The sequence below is a fragment of the Dreissena polymorpha genome, chromosome 7 (assembly GCF_020536995.1).
Source record: "Dreissena polymorpha isolate Duluth1 chromosome 7, UMN_Dpol_1.0, whole genome shotgun sequence".
Lineage (NCBI taxonomy): Eukaryota > Metazoa > Mollusca > Bivalvia > Myida > Dreissenidae > Dreissena > Dreissena polymorpha.
The window spans coordinates 82,204,795-82,229,764 of record NC_068361.1 but is presented as its reverse complement, the minus strand read 5'-3'; the positions used below and the strand labels follow the sequence as shown (position 1 = coordinate 82,229,764).

Genomic DNA, 24,970 nt, shown 5'->3' with positions numbered 1-24,970 from the left:
TAATGCTAAGTAAAATGTTTGTAGCATGCAAAAATACAGAGTTCTTACGATCTTAAAGTTGAAAAACTGCCTTGTTCCGAACCCCCAATCAGCATTGTACGCATTATTTATGTTAAACAGTTAATGAAACATTGCATTTTTACGGCATAAGGGGAACAACTTTTAAAAAACAAACTGTAATGCACAACCCGTAAAAAGGATACTACTAAATCTCATTGTCGTATCTTTAATTACATAATTAGCTTTTGCATGATAATTTTGTGAAAACGAAAAAGACGGAAAGAAATTAAATAAGGATTTATAGAGGGACACTTGTGTAAACATGTAATTCCTTGTACTAATGTTAAATTACCGTTTTCACAATGTAGTCCATCAAATCCATCAAGGCAACGACAGGTGTGAGGTGATTCACACGTTCCACCGTTCTGACATCCAGGACTGCACAGGGCTGTAATAACGAAGTTAAATAGATACTACATGTATACGAAAGGTAAATAATATAGTTTTAAGTCATTACTTCTTTAACTCAATTATAGACACAGAGTGCGAAGGAATATATATTTTCACCTATCACACGGATTTGTTAAGTTAATTTACGTTTACACATTTACATATATAGGGAGAAGGTGAATTTGTCAATGTGATTCATTGCTTATTTAGTTTTTTCATAAACAAGATTATAACGAAAGTTATATTTTGATTTTTCTACAAACAATCATATCCAATAGGCAGAGAATATTCTAACGCCCTCGCACGCCAATAGTGAAATACCAGTAGTTATATTATATTTATTTCTCTTCAAATTCATATTTCCACTATTTTCAGGAACACCTAGCCAATGAAGGTTTATCTTTATTTATAAATTTAGTCATAGCTTAAATGTGTGGTCAGATTATATTTGATTACGCATGGCTCCCGATCTTACGTGTTTCACACTGTTTCCCGCTCGTTTGTTCCGGACATTGGCATTCATGATCGCGGATGCAGTGGCCACCAAACTTGCAATAATCTGCTGGACATACAACTGCCGAAAAGTCGTTAAAAGGAATTGCGTGAGGATTTTTATTATCTGAGTTTATTATTTATGTACTATTCCTAATAATAATTTATAGTTTTATGTGACATCATCGACATTATGAACCGCTGAGAACTGTATTTTGAGGAATTCAAGAGGGTCATACAAAACGAAGACTTTAAATTGTGTCCATTTCCATAATCAATCTTACAGAATATTTACGTAGTAGTTAGATATATAGTGTTAATATCAAATGTATATTTAAATGTTTCATTTCTAATATATGCCTGCCAATTACCTTTCCGGCATTCGGGGAATGCCCCATTGTTTCCAAAATCCCACGTATCCACTTGAGGGCGTGTTTTAGAAACCCATAACCCTTTGACACACTCGAATATTCTTCTGTGTGGCTCGAAGTAAAACACATCAGATGGTTCACAAGTAAAGGTCAGAAATTGACCGTGCTGAATTTCATAGCGGTTTGCCGCAGAGATTGTTCGTCGTTCTTTAGGGTCAAAAAGCGTCATTCCTTGTTGCACATTTGCCGGTATCTTGCAGCCAACTATATCGAAATCCAGAATTGCGTTGACGTCTTACGCCATATGTTTTTAAGTTAACATTTAAGTAATGTATATGTTAAGATACATTTCTGAGTCATACATGTCGATTTTTTAAGTTGATGTTTTTTTAGAAATTATTTTAGACATATTGCACATTGGCTTCGAAGCTTATGTAATTGGAAAGAAAACAAATAAGTAATACTGAGGTACATACTTGGCTTGCATTCTACCTCTGTTCCCATGCACTGAACATTACCGGTTCTTTTATTACACGTGCATGAGTATCTCGCATACAGAATAGCATCCATTCCGTTCTTGAACGAAGGCTGGTAGTCGGCGTTGCATGTGAACGATTTACCACGATCTGTTATTTTTCCATTTTCGATCGTTGTACAATTTTTAGTGCTAGGTGACGAATCAGGAGTCGACTTTGTTACTTGAAAATAAAACCAACATCATATCCGAGTTATTCCGGAATCAGCTATCATCCAACCGTTGTATTTCAACTATATAATAATTTGAGTCTGCTTGAAACAGTTTGATATTTCTATGATCAATTGTGAAATATGTAAACAAATGAGGGCAAAAAGTGGGCATACATACACAAAATGTATTAAAAAAGTATGTATATTGACTAACAGTAAGTATCTAGTGCATACACTGTTTTTCTCATAATCATACAAAAATAACTAATATAGCACCTACCTGATTCGCAGTTCAACCCATGATCTGTGAATACGCCATTGACGCACTCCATGTTAGCTGGGGATTCGTCGCTATTATAATAGTCCGAATAGTCGAAACCAGTATTTTGACACTTTACACGAATTCTTGTACCATGGACCACCTGCAAAATAAAAAAATCGGCAGTTAAGCAACTCTATTTTTATCACATAATATAATATGACAGTTTTATTGCAATAAATTATACATGACCCTTTGTTCACAACTTTTAAGTACCTCCAGTTATGAAATGACACACACGCTAATTAAATGCGTCTGTATAAGTACGTCCGTGGAATATTTTTAAGAAGGAAAGTATCTTTAAAGTGGCTTTTTAATCGCCAGCCACAATAAAGTCCGGCATTGGGAAGTCCATTACAACGTGAAATATATTTGTTTACCCAATGATTCTATGAAATATAAGCCCAGAGAATACCGTCGTGAATTACTATCATTCCAAACCCGTGAATAAGAGTAATATTACACTTATCCTGTGCATTTAAAAAAAGTTAAGATCGACTTTATTTAGCTTTTGTATGCTTAAACAAAATAATTATTTATTTTGTGCACGAATTTAGCATTTTATAGTACTACACATTTTAATTGCTTTCATAAATGTGTAAAAATTCTAGACAATAAATCGTCAACATGTTGGTAACTTTACTTAAAGTGCTTATTGGATCACGTAGTTACGTTATAATACCAACAAATTAGTGATATACACTAAATTAAGTTGGCGTTCCATAAAACATGAACATTTGTGGAATTTGTAAGGCGGTCAATATTGCCGCTGCATATATTTAACGTGAGAAATCTAGATTAAAGCTCATGCTAGACAGCTACACCGAAACAAATATGTGTCAGGTTTGATTGTGTTTGATTAGGTTTGGGCACATAACTCAACCCCCAGATGACCCACATCTATTGTTTTGTATATTTATCACCATGAAGTTTAACTATTAGAACGAATAAATATGATTGTAAAAAATGTATGGTGAAATTAAACCGATCTTTATAACTAATCCAATACCAGATTCAAAACGTGTTACTGGTAACGACTGAGTCATAAAATAAATATCAGACAGTTCTCCTCATGTATGTATGGTACTTATACAATAATTATTTTGGGTCGACTTTTTTCAATCGCAAACTACGAAGGTATAGATGGTTCATTTAGTGATTGGAAATATGTCACAAATAAATGTAGATGGCGAGATATATATTAACCCGCGTGTCATTACTTAATAAGTATGTCTGCTTATACATAGGTATTATATAGCATTACGATTTTGGTATATACTTTGAGAAAACAAAATAACTTGCCTTGCCTCCCTCAGACAGCGTCGTGTTGGTCGACATGTGCCAGTAGTTCACATTTTGTCCAGCCTCCAAAGTACAGTTTTTTGTTTCTGAATGCAAAGCAAAGTGAGTGCTATTTCTTATTGTACACGTAAATTGCTATAATGTTCAAATGACATGAATTATGTAATACTTGAATTTTAGAAACATTATTAGAAGAGAAGTTATTGTTACTGTCATCTGAAATGTGATTTTGGAAAATCGTAAATCACTATTTAAATAGGATTTGTCAAAATTATAATGATTATTTACTATTTTTTAATTATTTCATATGAGCTTGTCCGTGTTTAATTGAAGTCTATGTTTTTCTAGTTGTGCATATTGTTCCAAAACAAAATATATAGAATGCTTACATAAGGCATTTTTTTAACATTACCCCACCCATTTCTGACCATTTCAGAAAGATATATATTTAAGTCTAATAATTCTAAAGGTTTACAAATTTTAATGCCCAATACTATTAATGTGTTCGCGACTTTTTATAATTCAATTAAATATGTGTTCATTACCAAACAATATTCAAATTAAATTTACATTATTGTCCATTTATTCCATCATATAATATTTTTAATTTATCTGTTTTAACAGTATAAGTATGGAAGCTTTATGGTTTTTGAAGTAGTTTAAAAAGTAGTTATGCTGTTGTTGTTGTACTTATAGAACTAAAATTTGACTGTATTAGATAATGCTAATTAAAACGTTTTAAGTATGCATCGATATAAAGTTCTAGCGATCCTTAAGTAGTAAAGCTATCTTGTTCCGACTACCCAGCCAACATTGTCATTATTATTTTCGTCAAACTAATTAAAACAAGCATTTATACATTATGAAGTTTAGTTTAATTTTAGTAAAATGGACCCGCCGACCTGTGAAAATAACCGTGATTACATTCTCCATAATTTACCGTTGATAAGTATACTAAATTTCATTCTAGTATCTTTTAGTAATTAATGAGCTTTTGACACAGATCGATAGGAGTCTATTATTTCTTTAACGTAATGAAGTTCATACAAGCATATTTGATTGACCTCATATTTATAGAGTTTATTACTTCTTTAATGCTTTAACAGCTTGTGCGCCACTGTGGCGCATCTGAGTAGAGTTCTAACACGTTTACAATGAAAATAAGACCGTTTAATCCACTTTGAAGACTGTCTGGTCGCACATTAATAGCGTTTCATTACGTAAGTATTCAAATTACAACCTAACCGATTTCTTTTAAAACTTCTGGACGCAATAAAACAATTATCATGACTTCCATTGCGCCGCAAAATAAACATGTAAACAGAGATTCCTATCAATCCGTGTCGAAATACCCGATATACTGTACTTAGTTATTAAATACGCAGGTTATGGAGAATAACCGATGTGTTTTGATATGGTAAGAGAGTAAATTATCGTCTAGGATAGGCGCTCGACAGGTTCCCGGTGACTGACTTAGTGCTTAGTGATAAGTTCAATTCGGAATACACATGTAATCTATATGCACGAATTAAAATAGCCAGTTATATAATCAATTACACGAATCTAATATTTACTTAACTTCGCTTCAATAGAATATTCATCTAAAGGATTTGGATGAGAATATTTTTTCTTAACTATTTTTCACATTTTTATGATAAGTGTAGTGTCATTTCGTCCTTTAAGACCGATGAATTTGATTGGTCTATAACAGGTGTGCATGAGATTTACACTTTTTGAAAACATAATTATTTTATTGCATTTTAATACCTCTTTGCCTTTAGCTTTAATAAAATTGTAATATTACGTTTAAGGTTTCGTGTTTCCATCTATATAAAACAGTGTGACGCCCAATTTACAACAGAAAAGAAGTCCCAGGTCTATAATCAATTATTTACGTGGTCTTTAGATAAATTTTGTATAAATCAAATGTATTTTTAAATATTCTCTTTATCTGCCATTTATCATACAAATTCATAAATATCTAGAGTTTTTGAATGTTAAGTTAAAACCGGTCAATGTATTTTATTTATACTTTTATCGTTTAATGGCATATCAATGTCTGAAACTGTAAGAAAATAGTGGGGTCACGTAAAATAATAATTCCTTTTAATATCCTTCTATATTACGTTTCGAACAATATGCACACCTAAAATAACAAATATTTCGGTGATACATAAACCAGATATATTAAAAACTTTTTAAACGGTAATAATCACACTTGTACAATTTATAAACCACTTTCTTCTTGGGAGTCGCGAGTCCTTATTTCCTTTTTTTACTTATAAATCAACTGACACTGCTGCTGTTGTTGTACTAGTAGTACCACACGTTAACTGCATCAAGTAAGGCTAAGTAAAATGTTCGTGTATGCACAAATACAGAGTACATACGATCTTTAGCCAGCTTTGTACGCATATTTCTGCTAAACAATTAATAAAACATGGCATTTTTACGGCGTAAGGTGATAAACCTGTGAAATAAAAATATGTAATGCACAATCCGTAATTTACCTTCGATAAGTATACTAAGTTTCATTATCGTATCTGTGAGAACATCAAAAGCTAGTGCATGATAATTTTATGAAAACAAATTGAAGACAGACAGACAGAAAAAAGGATTTATAGAGGGCTGAGTGTAAAAATGTAAGTCCTTATGTTAAATTACCGTTTTCACAATGTTGTCCATCAAATCCATCAAGGCAAAGGCAGGTGCCAGGTGATTCACACATTCCTCCGTTCTGACATCCAGGACTGCACAGGGCTGAAATAACGACTAGTAAATATATACTTCATGTATACGACAGGTAAATTATATAGTTTTAAGTCAATAACTCCTCAACTCAATTATAGACACTGAGTGCGAAGGAATTTATAGTTGCACCCATCACAAGGATTTGTTAAGGTAATTTACGTTTACACATGTATATATATATATATATATATATATATATATATATATATATATATATATATATATATATATATATATATATATATATATATATTGGGAGGAGGTGGATTTGTCATTGTGATTCATTGGTTTCGAATACTTTGATGTTTTTTCCTAAACAAGATGATAACGTAAGTTTCATTTTCATTTTTCTACACACAGTCATACCCAATAGGCAGAAAATAGTGTAACGCCCTCGCACGCCAATAGTGAAATACCAGTAGTTCTATTATATGTATTTCTCTTCATGTTCACGTGTCCATAATATTCAGGAAAACTCAGACTATGAACGTCTATTTTTATTCATAAATTCAGTCATAGCTTAAGTATGTGGTCAGATTATCTTTGATAACGCATGGCCCCGGATCTTACGTGTTTCACACTGTTTCCCGCTCGTTTGTTCCGGACATCGACATTGATGATCTCGGATGCAGTGACCACCAAACTTGCAGTAATCTGCTGGACATTCAACTGCCGAAAAGTCATTAAATAGTATTGCGTGAGGATTTTGTATCTGACTTTCTTTTAATGTAATATTCCTAATAAATTGTATAGTAATACATAACATCATCGGCTTTATTGACCGGTGTGAACTGTATTTAGAGCAATTCAAGAGGGTCATACAAAACGTAGACCTCGAAATACAGTCTATTTCCATAATCAATCTGACAGAATATTTACGTAGTAGTTAGATATATAGTGTAAAACTCATAGATATATTTAAATGTGTCATTTCTAATATATGCCTGCCAATTACCTTTCCGGCATTCGGGGAATGACCCGTTGTTTCCCAAATCCCACGTATCCCCGTTTTGGCGTGTTTCAGCAACCCATGATCCGTTGACACAGTCGAACCTTCGTCTGTTTGGCTCGAAGTAAAACACACCAGATTTTTTACATGTAAAGGTCAGAAATCGACCGTGTTGTATTTTATAGCGGTTAGCCGCGGAGATGGTTCGTCGTTCTTCGTCGAAAAGAGTCATACCATGTTGCATTTTTGCCGGTATCTTGCAGCCAACTGCATCGAAAGCGAGAATTGCGTTGACGTTTTACTACATCTTTTTTTAAGTTTATGTTTCAGCACAACATTTCTTAGCCATACATGTCGATTTTTTTAAAGTAAATTTTTTGTTTTTTTTTTAGAAATCAGTATAGATGTGTTTCATATTGGCTTCGAAGCTTTAATAATTGAAACGAAAACAAATAAGTTATACTGAGTTACATTCTTTGCTTTCATTCTACCTCGGTCCGCAAGCACTGTAATTTACTGGTTGTTTGACTACACGTGCATGTGTGCAGAAATATAAAGTTCACACGATCCTCAAGAATTATACCTGTCTTATCCCGACAACCCAGTTAACATTTTTAGCCTTATCTTTTTAGAGAAATAGTTCGTGTTCGTTATATTTTGTTATCGAATAACCCACAGCCGGAAGTTTAGATGCGTAGGGATTAAATCAAGAGTGTGCAGCACGAGTGATTTAAACCATGCATCTAAACTTCCGGCAGTGGGTTATTTGAACACAAACTATAACGTACACGAATTATTTCGATATTAACACGGTTTTTACTAAAGATTTATACAATGTATCTTATTATTCTTGTTTACTGTTTTATGTGAAGTTCTCACATAAATACGGCCATACTTTGTTGTCGAATAACCCACGGCCGATAGTTCTTCTTTGTTTATATGAAATTTGGCACGTGCCGTGTTAGAATAAACAATAATAAAAAATTGGCATTTTACTTTATAAGGCTTTTTTATTTAGAAACTGTGACCCGCCAATCTTTGAAAAAAAACGGTACAATTTTAACCGTAATTTACTGTTGATTTGTATACTAAAGTTCATTAAATTATATTTAAGTGCTTAAACATCTTTTGAAGAGAACATTTTTTTGTGACCAGAAAAGGACGACAGACAGAAAGAAAGAATGATTTATAGACGGAAAGATGGTTAAAATACAAACATGTGCTTTTGTTCAATTACCGTTTTCACAACGTAGTCCATTATATCCCTCGGGGCACTCACACACGTCAGGTGATACACACTTTCCTCCGTTCTGACATTCATAATTACACAGGGCTGGAAGAAAGTTAGTCAATTGAAATCAATAACAAACGATTATCACTTCTTGTTGGACACAATACAGAGATGTTTTAGAAATAGTGTTAACGTGTTTTATACAAGTACATAATTCTAACCACTATCGTTGCGTTACAAAAATTGAAACGTTTTCGATTAAATTCCTCACGGTATCGACTGTATAATTCCAACGGTTATTACTTAGATACAACATGTAAACGAAGGGTAAATTATAAATGTTTTTAGTCATTAGTTTCATTCAAGTGTTAACACAATTATAGGCATGGAGTGCGAATGAACATACATGTGAACTCCTTACAAAAATGTTTACTTTTTTTACAAAGTAATATAAACTGCGGGAGAAGTATGTTTTTAATGTGATGCTTAGTTTTTTATTTTTGTTTATGTTTGTTCCTTAACAGACTATTTCAAAAGATTTATTTTGATTTTTTTCCACACAATTTTTCACAGTTCGAGCCACTTGTTAGAGCGATTTCTATCGAGAACCACACTGGTTAATATCCCAATTATGTCCCACGGGATTTGTGTGCAAAGTGCTGAAGACGGACATTTACTTTCTGGACGGATTATATTTGTGTTGGAGTATCTTGTTTCTTTCTTGTTTCTTTCTTGTTTCAATAAGAATTATATACAATTACAATACAAATAAGAATTATATACAATTACAATACAATATATACGAACATTTAACCAAGAATAAAAGTGGATATATCCTAAAAAAGGACTTGCTGCCTTCTTTCAAAAACTGATGAGTAGTTAAACGAACCTGAAACATTTAAATCAAAACAAAAAATTACACAACGCGACTTAAACGAACCTTTGAACACTAATATATTCCCATAAGGGTAGAAGTGCCACAATATTGGTATTTCGACATCACGGACCTGCTTGTATTTAGGACCGTCAAGTGCTCACAACACTGAATTCCGGATATAGCAATTACTTATCGTAAGAATGAGACTTGCGAACATTCCTGAATTAAATATTGCAGGGAATGGGATTAATTGGTATTATTCGTTCGTAAACATATCGGTTAAGAACTGCTGAAATACGACATTTTTATTCTATGCTCTTTCTACGCATGTATAAACGAATGAAACTACCATATAATGCTTATAAGTAGGAGTCAATAATAGCACATCATTTATTAACGAAAGCAATCGGGTCCAAAATAGTTAGCGCGTATGATTTACCTACATCGACATATAATATTATGTGGTGAGTATTATAACAAATGTCTTTTTGATCAAATTATCGAATGTATCGTTGTATTGCGCCCTTACTCCGATACTGTTCGGGTAAAAAGATGAGTACGAAATATAACAAACAGTCTAATACAGGTTTAATCCTAAAAACATGAAAACTATGCTACAATATCCACAGTTGTATATATAATTCCATTCTCTACACCAGAGCACTGGTGTATTGAGAATGTCGTATACACGGAGCCTTAAAAGGTTAAAATTATTCGAATACTTAAACTTATTATTATACGACTGCACAAAACAAGTCGTTTAAATAAAAACCTTTGCCTAGCAAAATTAACCTATTTTTGTAATCTGCTACTACAAGGATTATGTATATCATAATGGCATCCAGAGCTTGACTGATTTTTAACAATGAAGTGTTCAGCAAGTTTGCATTCTACGCCGGGGTTGTGATGCTTAAGACGTTGGTGATGATTCCTTAGACATCCGTTGATAGGATCCGACGGAAGATAGGACTATTTGTATACAAGAGTCCGCTCTGGGAAAATGGGGCTTAATGCATATGATTAAAGTGTCGTCCCAGATTGGCCTGTGTAGGCTACTAACGGACGAAACTTTTCGCCTAAAATTAATTATTGCTAAAAATCGACTTTGTCTAAATGAAAAAAAGGAAAGTGCCGTCCCTGATTAACCTGTTGCAGACTGCAAAGGCTTATTTGGGAAGACACTTTATACACGTGCATTAAAGCCCGTTTTCCCTGGGCGAGTCTCAATTTAAATGAAAAAAGAGATATTGTAAACATTTTTTTCGAAACACTAAGCCTTAAATCGCATGGCACACAATATTATGCTAGTTTAAAATGTGTGGTTTAGACTTATCGTTCAGAATGAAGGTTAACGTTGTAATGATAGGCTTATTGCCTAAACTACCCTCAGCGGTTACCCCTTCACTGTTTACCATTATCGCAAACAGTAAAATCATTCCAGAAATAATGCCAAATATCAAGTTGCTATGTTCAATATTTCAAACGTTATCGCAAAACTTTAACCAAGGTTACAGTTTTGGGACAGAATGACAGAATGGCAGAATGACAGACAGACAGACAGACAGACAGACAGGTCAAAAACAATATGCCCCGATGATTCGATCTGGGGGCATAACAAAAAATAATAATAAGACAATATATATGTATAAATTAGTCTTTTATACGCACTAAATAGTCAGTTATATAGCCAATGACAGATATCTATTTTTAATTTAACTTCACTTCCATAGAATATTCATCATAAAATAGATTTGCATGAGAACGTTTCCTTCAACTATTTATGTAATATAATCAAAGGCACTAAATTTGTTCGCTATTGCATAATTTTAGACGCAACACATCTTTCAAAATTATCTTATAACTTTTTAAATCGCAAGTTTGAAATGAACACAACCCATTTAAATGTATAAAGACTTTGTCCTTTCGCACAGGTCGAGATACGTGCACAATGTTTAACATCATATTTATGTTATAGAGATAACTTAAAATAAATAACATCGTGTGTCCTTTTAGACGTTCTGACAGCATAAACACTATGATGAAAATGGTACAATGATAACCAGTTAATAAAAAAATATTTTCAATCAACATCATATTAAATGAATATTGTGGGAATATCGAATACCTATCACACTAAGAATATAATTTCATGATGGACATTCTCTTTTCAAAAAGTTTTGACACTATATACAATTGAAAATAAACAATACGATAATCGATTAAAATGTAAATCTGCGAGCAGTACTTTTTAATCACGAATTAGTAATAAATAAAACCAGCGCTGTTGACACGTACTTTGTTGTTAATGCATTACTTGTTACCCGAATAGTTCACGCGTCGTCAACAGGTATCAGACCTTAACATTGGTATAGAACACTCATGCGCTTTTTCGGCGTAGGTGTTTTAACCAGCTTTTCACCTTAAATGACCTCTACATAACGCCAGCAGACACGAATTAACACATTCGAATATTTTATAGGCTCGAGAGAAATGCCCTGAAGTTTTCTGCATCACTGTGTTTGTGTACAGCGTAAAGAATATAGCACTGTCCAATGTACGGAATTCCGGACAACGCTCTGCATGTTGCATATATTGATATATAACAGCAGTCTCGAGGTTCTTTATACGGCTAGGGGCAATTGTAGATGTTCGGCTTAGTTCTCCCGTATGGTTTTTATGTTACATTATATACATTCATTACATTTTATATTTTTACTTTACTAAATTGTAGAACTTAATCTGCTTTCCACACCTTCATTTTCATTCAACTGATTACGTAATTTATGAATTAGCAATCGAGAGGTAATTTATGGAACGTAAACAAACTAGACTATGGATTTAGGGACAACTATTCGGACATGGTTGTTGTTTTAACAGTAAAATATTAAAACAAAAAGATAGCATCGAACGCATTAAATATGCAATATGAATTATTTTGGAGTAATTGTTTGTCATGCATTAGCGGAAACTTAAATAAGAATCTAATAAATTGCTCCCAGTCACTCGATTTCGTAAATCGCGGTATTTGTTCAGAATGTAAAGCAATCGATACATTTCCAAAAATACTTAGCTATAAATAAAATTAAGATTAACAGATAGAACAAAGCGTGTCGGTGATGATATTGTATGATGATTCATATTTAATTGTAAAAACCTGGAAGAAAAACGTGGCGTTGATGATTTTGTATGATGATTCACATTAAATTTTAAAACCATGTACTTAAATTCTTTAAATTGTACATTCATTAGAATGTAGGTTTTCAAACTCGGGATATGTGTGCTATGGTCTCACCTTCACACCTTCGACCTCTGTTATCATCTAGGTCAACATAACCATCGATACAGTTGCACGTGTAGTTTCCCTGAGTGTTCGTGCAGTTGGAAAAGTGGTGGCAGTCGTTCAGATCACTTTTACTGCATTCGTCGATATCTAAGTTAAGTGTATAATAACATTTAAAAACGTAATGTAAAATAGTAAAAACAATAGTTGAAAAACAATTATTTAATTCTTATTTATTACTATTATAATAATGATGAGGTTTCATTATGTTTCCCGTGTCAATAGACGCTTTAGTATTCGCTTTAATGTAGACGCTCATGGTCCAGCGATAGACGGAAAACCCGGATAATAAATTGCATCGGGCTGTCTATGATGTTTGTAACGAACGAGTTTTGAGCCGGGCAGAATAAGTATAACACCTCGTGTCTCTGTATTAACTTTATCTACGCATTGTGAAATACACTCTTTGTTGGTCTCTTCATCTGCTATGTATTATAAAAAATCATAAATATCTAGAGTGAAAATTTGAATATTAAGATAAAACCGGTCAATTGATTTTACTTATACTGTTATCGTTTAATTGCATATCACTGTCTGAAAGTGTAAGAAAATGGAGAGGTCACATAAAATAATATTTTCTTTTAATATCCTTCTATATTACGTTTCGAACAATATGCCCACATAACATAACCTATACTTCAGTAATAAATGAACCAGTTCTAATGAAATCTTTGAAAAAGGTAATAATCAAACTTGTTCACTTTACGCTAGTAAACCACTTTCTTTTTGGGAGTCGCGAGTTCTTATTTTCTTCTTTTATTAATTAAATCCACCGAAACTGTTGTTGTTGTTGTTGTTGTAATACTAGTACCACACGTTAACTGAATCAAGTAATGCTAAGAAAAATGTGTGTAATATGCAAAAATAAAGAGTTCTTACGATCTTAAAGTTGAAAAGCTGCCTTGTTCCGAACCCCCGGCCAGCATTGTACGCATTATTTTTGTTAAACAGTTAATTTAACATTGCATTTGTATAACATAAGGCGAACAACTTTTAAAAAACGTAATAAGTATACTAAATCTCATTATCGTATCTTTAATTACATAATTTGCTTTTGCATGATAATTTTGTGAAAACAAAAAAGACGGAAAGAAAGAAAATAAGGATTTATAGAGGGGGACTGAGTGTTAACATGTTAGTGTTTGTACTAATATTAAATAACCATTTTCACAATGTAGTCCATCAAATCCATCAAGGCAACGACAGGTGTCAGGTGATACACACGTTCCACCGTTCTGACATCCAGGACTGCACAGGGCTGAAATAACGACTAATAAATATATACTACATGTATACGACAGGTAAATAATATAGTTTTAAGTCATTACTTCCTTAACTCAATTACAGACACTGAGTGCGAAGGAATATACCATTGCACCCATCACAAGGATTTGTTAAGGTAATTAACGTTTACACATGTATATATATATATATATATATATATATATATATATATATATATATATATATATATATATATATATATATATATATATTTCATTTGCATTTTTCTACACACAATTATACCCAATAGGCAGAAAATAGTGTAACGCCCTCGCACGCCAATAGTGAAATACCAGTAGTTCTATTATATGTATTTCTCTTCATGTTCACATGTCCATAATATTCAGGAAACTCAGACTATGAAGGTTTATTTTTATTCATAAATTCAGTCCTAGCTTAAATATGTGGTCAGATTATCTTTGATAACGCATGGCCCCGGATCTTACGTGTTTCACACTGTTTTCCTAATCAATCTTACAGAATATTTACCTAGTAGTTGGATATATAGTGTAAAACTCATAGATATATTTACATGTGTCATTTCTAATATATGCCTGCCAATTACGTATTTGATTTGTATACTAAAGTTCATTCAAATATCTTTAAGTACTAAATACCTTTTGAAGAGAACATTTTTGTGAACAGAAAAGGACGACAGACAGAAAGAAAGAATTATTTATAGACGGAAGGATGGTTAAAGGGGCCTTTTCACAGATTTTGGCATTTTTTAACGTATTCATTAAATGCTTTATATCGATAAATGTAAACATTGGATCGTAAAAGCTCCAGTAAAAAATCAAGAATAAAATTAAAAAAAAGGAAAAGAACATTGCACGGACCAGGTTTCGAACCAGTGACCCCTGGAGTCCTGCCAGAGTCCTGAAGTAAAAACGCTTTAGCCTACTGAGCTATTCCGCCGAGTATATATTCCTGAAGTATTTTATACCTTATATAAGCAATCTTCGTAGTTTCACAAAATTTAACGACAAAAACAGAACTCTCCAAATTATTCAATCGTTTCGCGTTGCAACGCTTTATAATTTTTAGGTTTTAAAATCGTCAAAAGATGCATATAATGGTTATATTAGACCATGGTAAATGTTCAGTATTACTGTTTCCTCACAAATATCATAACTAAAACGAAAATTTGCGAATCTGAAACAACTTTTTTCAATTTTGTCAATTTACCAAAGCGTGAAAAGATCCCTTTAAAATGTACGAACATGTGCTTTGTTCAATACCGTTTTCACAACGTAGTCCATTATATCCCTCGTGGCACTCACACACGTCAGGTGATACACACTTTCCTCCGTTCTGACATTCAAAAATGCACTGGACTGGAAGAAAGTTAGTCAATTGAAATCATTACCAACCGATTATCACTTCTTAATGGACACAATACAAAGATGTTTTAGAAAAAGTGTTAACGCGTTATAAACAAGTACACAATTCAAACGGCTATGGTTGTGTAACAAAAATTGAAATGCTTTCGATTAAATTCCTCACGGTATCGACTGTATAATTCCAACGGTTATTACTTAGATACTATGTATACGGAGCGTAAATTATAAAGTTTTTAGTCGTTAGTTTCATTCAAGTTTTAACTCGAATATAGGCATGGGGTGCTAATGAACATACATGTGCACTCCTTACAAAAATGTTTAAAGTTTATTTTTATTTACAAAGTAATGTATACTGCGGGAGAAGTATTTTATAACGTGATGCTTTGTTTTTTATTTTTGTTTATGTGTGTTCCTTAACAGACTATTTCAAAAGTTTTATTTTGTATTTTTTACACACAATCATACCCAATAGGCAGGGTAAATATAACGGTCTCGCACGACAGTTGTGAAATACCATGAGATTAGTAAGTTTCAATAATCATTAAGCAACACCATTTTAAAACAGTTGATGTCAATAAATTTAGGATATTAATTTTCTTTTATATTCACATGTCCCGTATTTGGGGGAACACTCAGAAAATCGATCCTTTTTTTATTGCTTAAAAGTAGACAATGCTTAATTATGTCGTAAGATCTTTGATAACACATGGCCACGGATCTTACACGTTTTACACTGTTTCCCGCTCGTTTGTTCCAAATAAATCACTATTGACTGCAACAGATAATGCTAATTTACATGTTTTGAGTGTGCAGAAATATAAAGTTCAAACGATCCTTAAGAATTATACCCGTCTTATCCCGTCATCCTAGCTAACATTTTAAGCCTTATTTTTGTTTAAGAAATAGTTCGTGAACGTTATAGTTTGTTGCCGAATAACCCACAACCGGAAGTTTAGATGCGTAGGGATTTAATCACGTTTGCGCAGCGCGAGTTATTTAAAACCACGCATCTTAACTTCCGGCCGTGGATTATGCGACAACGAACTATAACTTACACGAATTATTTCGATTCTAACACGGTTTTTACTAAAAATTTATACAATGTATCTTATTTTTCTTGTGTACTATTTTATGTGAAGTTCTCTCATAAATACGCCCATACTTTGTTGTCGACTTACCCACGGCCGGAAGTTCTTCTTCGTTTAAATTAAATTTGGCTCTTGCCGTGTTAGAATAAACAATAAAAAATGGCATTTTTACGTTATGAGGCTTTTTTATTTAGAAACTGTGACCCGCCGATCTTTAAAAAAAAAGACGGTACTTTTTTATCCGTAATTTACCGTTGATTTGTATACTTAAGCTCATTAAATTAAATTTAAGTGCTTAAACATCTTTTGAAGAGAACATTTTTGTGAACAGAAAAGGACGACAGACAGAAAGAAAGAATGATTTATAGACGGAAGGATGGCTAAAATGTACGAAAATGTGCTTTTGTTCAATTACCGTTTTCACAACGTAGTCCATTATATCCATCGGGGCACTCACACACGTCAGGTGATACACACTTTCCTCCGTTCTGACATTCATAATTGCAAAGGGCTGGAAGAAAGTTAGTCAATTGAAATAAATAACAAACGATTATCACTTCTTGTTGGACACAATACAAAGATGTTTTAGAAATAGTGTTAACGTGTTTTATACAAGTACATAATTCAAACGACTATCGTTGCGTTACACAAATTGAAACGTTTTCGATTAAATTCCTCACGGTATCGACTGTATAATTCCAACGGTTATTACTAAGATACAACATGTATACGAAGGGTAAATTATAAATGTTTTTAGTCATTAGTTTCATTCAAGTGTTAACACAATTATAGGCATGGAGTGCGAATGAACATGCATGTAAACTCCTTACAAAAATGTTTTTCAGTTTATTTTTATTTACAAAGTAATATATACTGCGGGAGAAGTATTTTTTTAATGTGATGCTTCGTTTTTTATTTTTGTTTATGTTTGTTCCTTAACAGACTATTTCAAAAGTTTTATTTTATTTTCCACACAATCATACCCAATAGGCAGGGTAAATATAACGGTCTCGCACGACAATTGTGAAAGACCATGAGCTTAGTAAGTATTCATGTTTCAAGTTTCATGAAAAATATGAAGAACATTTAATGTTATCGCAGGATCCACCATAATCTCCATATTGCCATGTATTCATGTTTCAAGTTTCATGAAAAATATGAAGAACATTTAATGTTATCGCCGGATCCACCATTTTCAGCAATATTTGTAGTCTATTTGTTGCCATAGCAACCAAAATTCTTGATGTAGGAACAAAATGGAATGACGTGCGTAATCTCCATATTGTTATCTGTCCGTGTTTCAAGTTTCATGAAAAAATAAGAAGAACTTTAAAGTAAACGCAGGATCCAGAAAAAGTGTGACAGACTGAGAGACTGACATACAGAGAGCAAACAATAAGTCCCTCTCCAGTTTCACCGGTAGAGGACTAATAATAAAAATTGAGGATTTGATCTGGCTTATCAGTCCAAACAAAAAAACGCACCCGCTTAGAAACAACAAACGCCTGAACAACAACGTTGATAAACTAGTCAATTCTCTATATCGGCCGCGCATTCTCTCGAGAAATACTTGTGCTTTTACATCCTTACAAATACTCTCTTTGTTTTGTGTAAACTGAGGACTGTCAAGTGCTTCATAAAACTGAAAACGTCTCAAACGCAATATTACGGATATAACGAATTGCGTGATTTCCGATTGTAATCATACCGTTAGGTCACTAAGTTTTGTGATCGTCTGAATACGGAGGCGTAAGCGAACTTCCAGAATGTACTGACACAAAGATATAGTCCGAATAATGAAATTACTTAAAACAAGCATATGATTTTGCCTTTGTATAATAACTAATGTTTTAACACGATAACGGTTAGAATTGTTTGTACTGCATCACTGCGAACAGTGTTTTTTCTCAGTATCTGTAATAAAATCCGTGTCCATGCGTTGTTATGTATTTTCTACTTTTATTTCCGAACACGTCTACATGCATATATACGCATACACTCGATATAATTACGTGTGTTAAGTCATCAAATCTGGAATATTAGCATTTAAAATTTGATTTATATTTTGCAAAACGTTTGTGTGTGAACATCGTGAACAACCAGTATTCAATTTGGTGATTCTTTAAAATGTTTACTGGAGGCCTCTCATGCATGTGTTGGTGCAAAATGAAAATACTACGTTGTTACCCGTCAACAAGCAAAAATATTTGTTGAAAAGCGATTAAATTGTCATTTCATTATTTTACAAATGTCTCATAAACTAAGCACAGCAAGGTATTTACAAAATCTATTTCATACAAAATAATAGTAATTAGGAATTTTTTAACAGCAGGCAATGCTTCTTATGATGCAATTATTGCAATAGGGAAGTGTTTTTTACTGATATCTTTTACATTGATGTTTTTTATTTCAAACTATGATTTGAAATAACAAGCTCATGTTCTTTAATAATTTGATTTCAAATTTTTATTTATTTGCAATGTGAAATTACAAATGGATGATATATAGTTCCTATTGGTTTAAATCACATCTTAAAAAATATGTTGATTGTCTATTTAATTATCTAGTTTTATTTCAGCGTTATCGTTTGAGCCTTAAGTACTTCATGTAAAGCATTTATCAAATCTCAGCTTTATCGATCGAAATTGTTTGCTTTAAATATTCAAGATTGCTTTGGAAATATTAAAGTAGCCTTTTCGCGTTTTGGTAAATTAACAACATTAGGAAAAAGTTCTTTCATATTCGCAACTTTTCGTTTGAGTGATGAGATTTGTGAGTAAACAGTATTACTGAACATTGACCATGCTATAAAATGACCATAATCTGCATCTTTTGACGATTTAAAAACCTGAAAATTATAAAGCGTTGCAACGCGACATGATTTAATAATTTGAAGAGTTCTGTTGTTGTCGTTATATTTTGTGAAACTACACGGATTGCTTGTAAATATGAGTATAAAATACGACCTTCATTGTATGAGTACGGATGGCCGAGTGGTCTTAGTGGCAAACTTTTACTCAAGGACTCCAGGGGTCAGTGGTTCGAGCCCTGTTGAGAATTACTTTTTTCCTTTTTTAATATTATTCTTGATATTTTACTGGCGCTTTTTGGATCCAATGTTTACATTTATCAGTATAAAGCCTTTAATGACAATCTTCAATACATGCCAAAATCTGTGAAAAGGCCCTTTTAATGCATTTTGCATATTTAACAAAGATAAATATGTCAATATAGAAAATAATGTTCCTGAAAAAACACCTAATATTTTTCAAAATACTTTTTATAATAAATCTATGTGATCATTGCGGAAAGAATTTTTGTTTTTTTCATTTGTAAAGTTTACAGGTCGATAGCAAGCTGATTTATTGTAAACACATTTATATAATTATCACATTCAGTAGCAAAGTATATTAATACTCATCCCACACCTGCAAAGACTGACAGTGCTACAAGAATTTGAACTCCTTTAAAGTCTACTGTTAGTTGAATTTGTATTTTAAATAACAAAACATACACTGAAAAGCATTTTTCAATTACAGATTTATGTTCCTGTATATGTAATGCACTATACAATTATATTGTTACAACTCAACATACGGCAAGTACATCGGCGTGCGTTTTTCTTTATCATATTTCAGCGAACTCTATTCATCGCAGTGGCTATAATGTAAGGTTTAACTGACAACTTTTTATCTTTATTACCGACTAACAATCGCGCTATAGATATACGTGCTAATACTTCATCAATTATCATGTCAACGTTTGCAATCAAATTGTTAGCTTTTCGAATTGCTTATTCAGATACCTGATTTCGAGATACCTGATTCGCTTTGATGAAATACCAGTTTAGTTTAAACGAGACAACTTACTCGTTGTAACTATATACCAAATTCATTGTAACGAGATTCATGACTCGTTGTAACACGATACCTGAATTCGTTGTAAGGAGATACCCAACTCGTTATAATGATATACTTGACTCGTTGAAATGAGATACATGACCCGTTGTTGTGAGATACCTGACTCGCTGTCACGAGATACCAGATTAGTTGTAACTAGATTCCTGACTCGTTGTAACATTATACCTGATTCTTTATAACGAGCTACTGGACTTGTTGTAACGAGTTACTTTACTCGGTGTTATTAAATATCTGACTCGCTGTAACGAGATACCTGTTTCGTTGTAACAAGATACCTGACTTGTTGTAATGAGATACTTGACTCATTGAAATGAGACACCTGACTCGTTATAGTGAGATACCTGACTCGCTGTAACGAGATACATGATTCGTTGTAACGAGATACCTGACTTGTTGTAATGGGATACCTTATTCGTTGTAACGAGATACATGAATTGTTTAAACGAGATATCTGACTTGTTGTTATGAGATACCTGACTAGTTATTATGAGATACCTGAATCGTTGTAAAGAGATACCTGACTCGTTGTCATGAGATATACCTGACTCGTTGTAACAATATGAAACGTCCCATACAGTTGACTCAACATGTACCGACAATATTATCTTCACCTACTCAACGTTTGCTCGCGAGAATATATTAAAATCTTACATCATATAATTAGATATGACGAAATATTATCTATTGCTTTCGTTGGTCGAATGTAAATGATCATGGGTAACTTTGAAACTGAGTTGCTATGCAAACTGAAATAACTTTTGAATTGCAAAGACTTGCGCGGATGAAATCTTTGAGTGGTACTGTCTCATATCAGAATCTAAGTAACGAGATTTCCATATGCACGGGCGTCTTGAAGATTTTTACGAAACGTATGTCAACACAATTGTTGTTGACAGCAATTTTGATTTATACATGTATATTGATCTCTATAATCTGTAATATGATATGATATGATACATCAAATGATGTCGGCTGACGTCAATTCGCCGCCCACGCACGTAACATTCGACGTATTTCCACGCTGTTCGAAGCCTGCGTTACATTTGTAATTATAGACAACAGTCTGGTAGGAAAAGGTTATGAAGGGCGTGATTCTTTCGGACGCTCTGGTATTCTCAACGTACGGGGGCGCTCCGCATCCTTTATATTATTTATTAATTTTATTATTATATTTTTGTATTATATCTAAAACTGAAACTTGCTCTGTGAAAACGGGTCTTCGTGAAAGTGCAAGAGTGTCGTCGCAGATTAGCCTGTACATTCAGCACAGGCTAAGCAGGGACGACATTTTCCGCTTAAAAGAAGTACTTTATTTACAAAAATCTTCTTTATGTGGACAGTGTTGCATCTGGTACTTCACTTTACGCACATGCATTAAACCCATTTACAGTGTCGCATCTGGTACTTCATTTTCGCACATGCATTGAACCCATCTTCCCAAGAGTGAGGCTTAATTGTAAAGGCCTATGATGTTTGAGTCAACACATATATTTTCTAACCGCCTAGTGAAAATTTAGTGCTACAGATATCCTTAAAATACAGTATATTAACATTAAAACTACAGAAAAGCATTGTATTGCTTGTTTTGTGGATATGTTGTATGCCAAGCAACTGGGTTATTGCGAGATCAATTAATACCAGCTAAACAAAACAGAGATATAATTTATATAACATTCAAACACAAAGAGGATTAAATAATGCTTTGCAAAACACATTATTCCAAGATTCCCATACCTTGGCAAACCGGAAGTGTTGGAATCCAATCTCCGGCGCTGCACAAATGTTTGCTGACATTTAAAACACCATCTCCTTGTCGGTCCTTGTTACATACCACCCGGATCCACTTGTCGACAATTATCCGCTCTCCGGCGTTGTAGTGGGTCTTTCCGGAAGCAGTTCCATCGTGATACGGCCGGTAAGTAGCCCTGCTAAACTGCGAATCGGATGGGATCACACAGTCTGATGAAAAAAAGGAAAGAGCCTCGCTCTGGGAAAATGGGATCTAATGCAAGTGCGTAAAGTGTCGTCTCAAAGTAGCCTGTGCAGTCCGCGCAGGGTTATTCAGGACGACAGTTGCGGCCAAAACTGGATTTTCGCTGGGAAAAGACTTCTTTTAAACAAAAGGTACCATAAAGCAAAAAATGTCGTCCCTCATTAACCTGTGGAAAGATGAGTATAAACCTGGCCCTGGAAATCGGTGTTAAATGCATTTGGGCAGAGTGTCTTCCCAGATTAGCATGTGCAGTCCGCAACGAAAACGAAAACTACCATAATAACGGGAAGTGTCGTCCCTTATTAGACTGTGCGGACTGAAAAAGCTAATCCGGTACGACACTTTCCGCACATGCATTTATACCCGTTTTCCCAGAGCGAAGCTCACGTATACGAGGAAATAACAGTCCGCTATGATTTATTAATGCATTAAAGATGATGAAGTGATTTTCCGTACGAATGGAACCCGCAACGAAAAAAAAATACAAAACACTTCGGACTTTTTACTAATATATATAAATTAGTTCTGCGGATTTCAGGGGTTAATCTGAACGACTCTTTACTTACAAGCATTAAGACGCGTTTTCCAAGAGCACGGCTCATTTATTTCAGTGAAACATAAAACTTTCTCACCTTGCGCTAAAATCTCCAAAGCACAGGCTAGAGCAATGATCAACTGTCCCCACATGTTGTTCAATTGTTTGAGTGTAAATGACTGACACAGTTGCGCTCTTGTTTTCTCACCGACCGAATGAATCATTCCTAAGTGATTGCCGTTAAAGGGACCGTCAATCAGATTGACGAAAAAAAGAAAAGTTCTAAAATACCGTACTTTTTTACAATTATTAGTTTATATTGATTAAAATATCACGACTGGTATATAAAATAACTTGACCAAGGGGTTAAGTTTTCATATTTTCAGTATATTCGGTCATAAAAATTGTACTACGAATGTGTATCAGGTAACTACCAGTTAACTATAAATAAGGCAAGTAGGTTGATCATCATCGTCACGTGGTAAACCCAGGAATGCAAATTGTGCATTCGTATTGAATTGTATATATTATATATTTAAAGGGGCCTTTTCACAGATTTTGGCATATTTTGAAGTTTGTCATTAAATGCTTTATATTGATAAATGTTAACATTGGATCTTAAAAGCTCCAGTAAAAAATCAAGAATAAACTTTAAATAAGGAAAATAAAGTAGCCGGTGCCAGGGCTCGAACCAGTGACCCCCGAAGTCCTGGAGTTAGTCTGAAGTTAAAACGCAATAGCCCTCTCGGCTATTCTGCCGGGTATACACAGTTTAAGTATTGTATACCTTATATAAGCAATCTTCGTATTTTGGTAAATTTAAACGACACCAACAGAACTCTCCAAATTATTCAATCGTTTCGCGTTGCAACGCTTTATAATTTTTAGGTTTTCAAATCGTAAAAAGATACATATAATGGCTATATTGGACTATGGTAAATGTTCAGTAATACTGTTTCCTCACAAATAGCATAACTAAAACGAAAATTTGCGAATCTGAAACAACTTTTTTCAATTTTGTCAATTTACCAAACCGTGAAAAGATCCCTTTAAAATGATCACTCTCCTTGCGTTATTTGTAGTGTGTATATCGTTATGTCACCTTTTTTCGCGATGTACTTTTCGATTTCCCATCGCGAAATGTTTTACCGAATATACCGAAAATATTAACTTTTTTCAAGTAATGTAATATACCAGTCGTTATATTTTAATCAATGAAAACTAACAATTTTAAAAAAGGTATGTTAGAACTTTTCTTTTTTCGTCAATCTGGCTGACGGTTCCTTTAATTGAAGTGTTACGTGCTCTCAAACACAAGTATGCATTTAAACTTGATGAAGCAGACTCGGAGTAAATATGAGCCTATTTCAAGGAATTACGGGGTAAAAGATTGTGCGTTTAGTGTTCTCGAAAATTAATGGACTTTTTCCTTGAACAAAAGTTTCTTCTTAACGAAACTCCCTTTTAGGCGGAAATTGTCGTCCCTTTTAGCATGTGCGGATAGACTAATTTAGAACGACACTTTATGTACATGCATGGAGCCCAGTTTTACCCTGTTTGAACTGCGATCACCACTATACACTTAACATAGCGTACTCTATTTTTAAGTGTTATATCGTCTTGCTAATCATTATTGCACTGAAAATCCGTGATTTAACGTGTTTTCGGACATTGCCGTATATTTGAGCTATTGTTCGTGGTTACCAGGAATCATCGTTTTCCCTGAATTTTTCAAGACGCCACTTAATAAGTTTGATCAATAAGCTTTTCTTACATATATTGTTATCGGGACATCATTAAGTGTATTCACGTGTATTAAATATAAATACCGGAAGTATGCGATTGTTATGTGGAAACGTTATACAAACTCCTCAATCTATTCCTAAAGAAAAGGACATCTGAAAAGTTCCTAGAATTCTATTATAATTTCTTAAATAAACTTATGATCGAGGATACATTTGGATATGAAACGTCATTTCGTTCCTAACTTTAAAAGGGCATTTTCACGTTAAGGTAAATTGACAAAATTGAAAAAAAA

The 24,970-nt window shown here is 33.5% G+C and overlaps 1 protein-coding gene across 1 annotated transcript in view; it reads right to left on the bottom strand.

Moving 5' to 3' along the window:
* LOC127837195 (fibropellin-1-like) overlaps nt 1-23,146 on the bottom strand; it is a 32,613-nt gene extending 9,467 nt beyond the window's left edge. The window contains exons 1-16 of the mRNA XM_052364119.1: nt 23,030-23,146; nt 22,139-22,363; nt 16,900-16,995; nt 15,295-15,390; nt 13,932-14,027; nt 12,722-12,859; nt 8,559-8,654; nt 7,328-7,588; nt 6,943-7,041; nt 6,286-6,381; nt 3,622-3,707; nt 2,281-2,422; nt 1,790-2,011; nt 1,314-1,577; nt 926-1,024; nt 353-448 (exon numbers count right to left, since the gene is read on the bottom strand). Coding sequence (XP_052220079.1) covers nt 353-448; nt 926-1,024; nt 1,314-1,577; nt 1,790-2,011; nt 2,281-2,422; nt 3,622-3,707; nt 6,286-6,381; nt 6,943-7,041; nt 7,328-7,588; nt 8,559-8,654; nt 12,722-12,859; nt 13,932-14,027; nt 15,295-15,390; nt 16,900-16,995; nt 22,139-22,363; nt 23,030-23,084 — 2,167 coding nt within the window. The 5' untranslated portion in view covers nt 23,085-23,146. The remainder of the gene's footprint in view (nt 1-352; nt 449-925; nt 1,025-1,313; nt 1,578-1,789; nt 2,012-2,280; nt 2,423-3,621; nt 3,708-6,285; nt 6,382-6,942; nt 7,042-7,327; nt 7,589-8,558; nt 8,655-12,721; nt 12,860-13,931; nt 14,028-15,294; nt 15,391-16,899; nt 16,996-22,138; nt 22,364-23,029) is intronic.
* Nucleotides 23,147-24,970: the final 1,824 nt, after the last annotated feature.